At 50.0% G+C, this 5,707-nt stretch overlaps 1 protein-coding gene across 1 annotated transcript; it reads left to right on the top strand.

Annotated features, from left to right (window-relative positions):
* Positions 1–362: 362 nt before the first annotated feature.
* GTSF1 (gametocyte specific factor 1) lies at positions 363–3,739 on the top strand (the record flags this gene model as incomplete). The annotated part of the gene is made up of 4 exons (XM_010191434.1): positions 363–460; positions 2,016–2,142; positions 3,147–3,233; positions 3,675–3,739. Coding segments are annotated over 4 exons (377 nt in total), but the record flags the coding sequence as incomplete, so codon positions are not given.
* Between the last annotated feature and the right edge of the window lie 1,968 nt (positions 3,740–5,707).

The raw sequence follows: 5,707 nt of genomic DNA, 5'->3' as shown, positions 1-5,707 counted from the left end.
GTGTCAGCATCCCACCGATCCTCCTCTGAGATAGCTGCAAAAGCACTGCTGCCCTCGTTCCCTTTGAGCAAGTGCGGTTGCCTACCTAATATGGTACCTTAAAGGGTTATTACACTCACTGCTGCTGACTGTTCTCTGTTTTGACAAACATCCTGGCCACCGCAAGCTTCAAAATGAATTTTGTGGTTATGCAAAGCAGGTGCTTGCCTTAATGAGTGGTTTCAAACAAAGAACAACTGGTTTAACGCCCTAAGATCACAGCCCTGATGTGTTGGTATGGGGATTTTTCCCACCCGCTGTTAGTGGTGATAGATCTTGTCTTTCTAATTAGTTTTTTTCTCTCTGTTCTTTCATTCTACCAGATGTTTTGGATCCAGAGAGATTACTACAATGTCCATATAGTAAACATCATCGAATCAGAGCCTGTCGGTTTCCCTATCACCTTGTGAAGTGTGGGAAGGTAAGCTGGACTGCCAAAGGTGGCGCTGAATGGGAGTAATTCTGTGCGCATTCTCATTCTTGTTGCAATTTCTGGCTGGCTGTAGTAAGCTGCTGACAAACAGGAATATATTTTTGTATTTTATATAACTTTGTTATTTGTTTAGCAGTAGCTTCAAGCACAGGTTAATTCACCCAAGAGCTGTGTGGCCCTGTTGAAAGGGGAGAGATTCTTCATGGTTAGGTTGGGGAGGAAATCCTGGTCTCTTCCAGTAGCTCACGTAGAGGTCAGGTACATTTTTCCACTTTACATTGAAGAGAAGGCTCAGCCTGGGCTATGTGCACCCCTTCTGGATAGCCAGAGAAGCATTGCAATGTTGTGTACCTGATGACCAGACAGTTTTGGCAAGCTTGCCTAGTTAGGAGCGTGAGGTGAGATGGTGATTGCTAATCAGATGCAGCTGGTGTCTGTAAGTAATTAGCAGAAGTGCTCAGGGATTGTCTTCTGATCCATCTGATGCCACTGTGTGATTCTTTGCAGTGCCAAGCGTCTGGGCAGAGATTGTCCTTGGTGGTTTGTTGAATTTCCTTTGCATGCCCTATGCGTAAAATCCAACTAAATGTTTCCAGCTACCTCAGCTTCCCATTGCTTTGTGCAAAATGCAGCCCTGCCACGTAAACAGGGACCCAGCAAGCAGAACAAGTTGAAGCCTCTCGGCTCGACCCGCGTTAGCATTGAGAAGCTGCTGTGTGCGGCCAGAACAGCTTGCTCGAGCTGGTTGAAGCAAATGATGGACACGCGAGGATGCAGCAACCCTGGCTGTATAGAGGGGTAAGGAGAGCTGCCTTGGATGCGCCTGCAGCCCATGCTGCAGTCACGCATCAGTGGTAGGGGAGGAGAAGCTGCCTCGGGTGAGAATGCGGTCCCTGCCAGCAGAGCTGCGTCAGCCAGAACCAGGCAGACACTGGGACGGTGGCAGAGCTGTGTTTTTCGCAGTGACAGGAGCATCGTCTGCAGGCAGTGGACTGATTTGCTGTAGTGACAGCTGAGCACTGCCAGGAGAACCTGTGCCTGTGATAAAATTGTACTGGAATGGTAATCCTGTAGCACCAGAGTCTGCAGGTGGGATACTGTCAACTCCCTGGCTGTTTTGGAAGGTTTAAGGACTTTCTCTGCCTTTGTGTCTGCTTACTTTAAAAATACCTGAATGGTTTAGATCTGCCTAACGTCTCCCCCCTGTTGTTTTCAAAACAGTTTCATCTGTGCTTTAAACTATGCAGCCGTATTGCCGGTGTCACAGCAAACGGTAGGAAGTTTACCTGAGGATGTGTTTCATTTCGATCAGCTCAAGGGTGGCTTAGTTTCTCACTGAATTGTGTTTTAAAGAACAGCTGTGTTAGTTTTCCCTTGCATTTTTAGTAAGTGTCTGAACAGTATCTTGTCATTCCTTGATTAGTCTTCTTTTAATGCAACATCACAAATATCCTTGGTTGTTGGTTTTTTTTTTTCTATGAATTAGCAAGAGATAAGTGAACTTGAGACATACGGCATATGATTTTGGTTTTCTCCTATCTAGAGCAACCCTGAAGTTGCAAAGCAGTTGGCCACGTGCCCCTTCAACGCTCGCCATCTAATTCCTCGAGCTGACCTCAGCAATCACATAACAAAGTGTGATGACAAAGAGTTAACTGAGCAAGATACAGGTAAGAGAATGTGCTCAGAGATGTTTGTTCACCCTGGGGACTGAGGTGTTGGTCAGCTCAGCAGGGTAGCTGGGTAGCTCACAGCGTAACTGAAAAGCAGGAGTCAGATTTTTGTCTGCAGCTTTGCATGACACAGCAGCTTTGGGGCAACTTGAGCCTTATTTGTTTTGATTTATGGGACAAGTTCATGAGAATATTGCAGATGCTTCTGGTGGGCCTTGCACGTATTTCATTACCAGACTTGTTGAATAGAAACGTTCTGCCCTGGACCGTGCACACGGCAGTTCCTCCAGCAGGAGCTGGGCTGCTCTAATGACCAGAAGGCCAGTCACTCCACGTTTTAAAGCTGGTCTCCCCTTGTTGAGGTTTGACCACTATTGTCATGTGAAAAGTTGATTTCTACCAAGCAGGTGTCTAAGCTATGGAAAGCCCTGTAGCCGTTCTCCAGGGCAGCCCGAGTAGTTCACTCCCACCAAGAGATGGGGCAGTTCCTCTTCTGGGCTGCTCTGCTGCTGCACTTGCTTCCTCTGCCACGTAATTAAGATTTCGGTCTCCTGCGCAGTAAGACAAGGTAGGAGGGGGTCTGTCCAAAACCCCCAAAATATTTAGGAAGGCGTCCTGTGCTGTGCTGTGTCTTTTCCATCCCCTGCAGTGGCTCTTTTAACTATTGCCACGCTACAGAGCAGATAGATGGTTTTCTGTCTTCTCTGGAGTTGCACTGAGGCTGGCAGTGATGCCTGCATTCATGTAAGCAGGTTTCCTCTTCACTCAGGCATTCCGGCTGCCAGGTTCCAGGGAGCAGAGTCTTTTCCTGTTCATTGAAAAAGGCGAATTTAAAGTTGCTCAGTGTCAGATCAGTGCCTGGCTGCTGGGTGAACCTGACCCGCTTGCATTGCACAGGGTTTCCTCTCAAGTCAGGAGCTGTTTTACAGCTTGATCCAAAGCACTTCATGCCTCTGAAGCAGGATGGACTGCTAGTCACTGTGTTTTCTCTCTTCCTGAAGTGAATCAGTCCTCTGGCTTCCGAAGGGAGCAGATGAATGCTGTGAGCACATGGCAGCCACCTCCATGCGACGAAGACTGGGAAGCAGGTGAGGAACTTCTCTGTCTGTCACCCCACTGCCTTCTCTGCAGTCTGTCCTCCAGCTCCACTTGGTCCAGTGTGAGTCCAGAGATGCTGCTCACTTGGGTCCCACTTGCAAGACTCCCTGCTTGTGCTCATTCCTGAAAACGTGCATCTCCACCTAGCAGGCTTTTCTTGATATAGAGAACTATTTAACATGCCTGCCTGACTGGCATGGAGATTTATTTCCAAGCATCTGCTCCTTCCCACATAAGCTTTTGTGTTTTACATGCAGTGATGACAATGGAAACATGGTAACTTTTAAGTTAAATGACAGTGAAGCAGACACATTCATTGTTAGATCAACTTTTACTCCCTCTGGAACATATAGAAATATGAGTTATTCCTGATCTCATGATGGTTGCTGGAGTTTCTTAGTTCTGAGCCACGACATGTGTTTCCTCTGCAGAGTCATCAGAGCAGTCAGATCCTCCTTTTGTCTGGGGCATGACCAGTTCTGCCATAACCAGGTAGGCAGTGCAAGTTTGATTCCCTACAGCAGTGGTTTGTGTAGAGGAATACTGCAGCCTGCTCCCAACCCATGGCTGGATGTGGACTGACTTTGCTGCTGTACAAACCCTGGGAAGAGGGATGCTGATTAACAGGGCACATTCGTAGGGTGCGTGTTCAGTGTTAACTGCTTTCTCCTGTGACTGGCCCGTACAAGAAGGAAGCCCTTAGGAACACAGCTGCTCTGTGCACGTGGCAGGGTGCTCTTCTTGCCCCTGGCCTGTGTTCGGTTCCTGCTGGGTGTCTGGCCGATGTGCAGGAGAGAAAGGTGCTGAGCCTTTATGGCTGCCTGTGGAAATGTGGCTGGGTGCCTCCCTCTGGAGCCGTTTCAAACCGCTGCTGAGCTGCTGCTGAGCTAATGGTCAGCTTGCAGTGCCTTGTGACCTGCTGTCACCTTGGACGTGGCAGATGTGCTGACTTTAGGGCCCTGAGAGAGCAGAAATTCCCCACCACCTTGCCCTTTGCAAACTGTAATCGCAGTTTGGGTCTGGGAGAGCGAGGAGTGGCCGGCTGTGAACCGAATGGAGCTGTCTTGTCTGATTGGTCTGACAGTGGATCACGATCGCAGGCTGTATACCAGATGTGGCACCACCAGAGCTGCCAAAGCACACTGTCAGTCCTGTCTAAGCTCGTGTGCAGCAGCAGCCCTGCACCTCACAGCTCTGCAGTTCTGTGTGAACTCAGCCATGATTTACCTCTCCTTCCGTAACGGCAGTGACACCGGGATTCACTTGTTATGCTTTATGAAAAACTTCCTAGTGCTTAGAGCATGTGTGACCCTTCTGAACACTGCCACCTCCGAGTGTGTGTACCATCCCCTTTTGTCACTGCTCTCCTCCATGCTATAGCAAAGGGCAGAGATCTGAGCAAATGCATTTGTCAGGAGAAGTAACTGAAGTCTTACAGTTCCAGTACCACCTTTGAAGGGAAGATCTGCTCGCCTTCAGGAGTACGTACCCCCAAGTCCTTCCCATACGCCACGTCATGGAAACACTGTAAGTTCTGTGCATGTGGTTTTGGCACTGCGACCTCTGTAGATGTAGACAGCTGCTGAAATCCCTGGCTGCAGCAGTGGGCAGGGGGGGTGGTATAACACTCGCCTCCTTGAGAGCGGCTTCTGAGGGAATCTGATGGTTGGATCATCCTCTGCATTCTTTATTTCATATTCTTGACAGACCCGTCACTGCAGTGGTCCAACTTAAACTGGAGCCCAGCTGCTCAGCCGCTTTGGCTCTGTCTCTGTCTCTATAAACAAGTCCTTCCACACTGCCTACACCGACCCCTTCCACCCACACCCTCCTCCCTGGCTTGAACCAAATTATTTCCTTGCTTTGTGCAACTCTGCTCACTGTCAGATGCAGCTGAGTCAGAGCAGGGGTAAAACTGCTGCTTAAACCAGCGCTACGAGGAGGGCAGAAAAACCATCAGACTGTGTCTGGGGGTGGGAGGGAGCTTCCCCAGGTGAAGTGGCTGCTGCTGAAATCACAGACTGTCATTCGCCATTAGCAGCAATGTGCTTTGCAGGTGCTTTGAGAAACACCCGACTTGTTCCCCGCTTGGAGCAACCGAACCTGGTGCTCTGGGGCCCAGGCAGGCCCGGCTGCTGCATGAGCCGGTGACCGCAGCTGCCGCAGCACGGGCTGGAGCTGCCGAACCAAACCGAAGTGTCACTTGTAGATACGAGCCTTGCTGCCGCAGCGACGAGGGCTGCTTCAGCGAGGGCCGCTGTCACGTGGGCGAGCGGAGAAAATTCTTGGGTTTTTCTCTGTCTGGTGCAAAAAATGTCTCGACCTTTTCAGAGTTTGGAGGAACCCCCTGGAGGTTTGTTCCCCCTGCACTGACCTCTCACTGCCTGGAGCACAGAGCTCCTGCGGACGGCAGATGCTCTCTGGACCTGGCGGGAGGCCTCCAGACTCGCCTGTTGCTGCACGC

The sequence above is a fragment of the Mesitornis unicolor genome, unplaced genomic scaffold, assembly GCF_000695765.1.
Source record: "Mesitornis unicolor isolate BGI_N332 unplaced genomic scaffold, ASM69576v1 scaffold36480, whole genome shotgun sequence".
In the NCBI taxonomy this organism is placed as follows: Eukaryota; Metazoa; Chordata; class Aves; order Mesitornithiformes; family Mesitornithidae; genus Mesitornis; species Mesitornis unicolor.
This window is presented reverse-complemented; position numbering and strand designations above follow the sequence as displayed.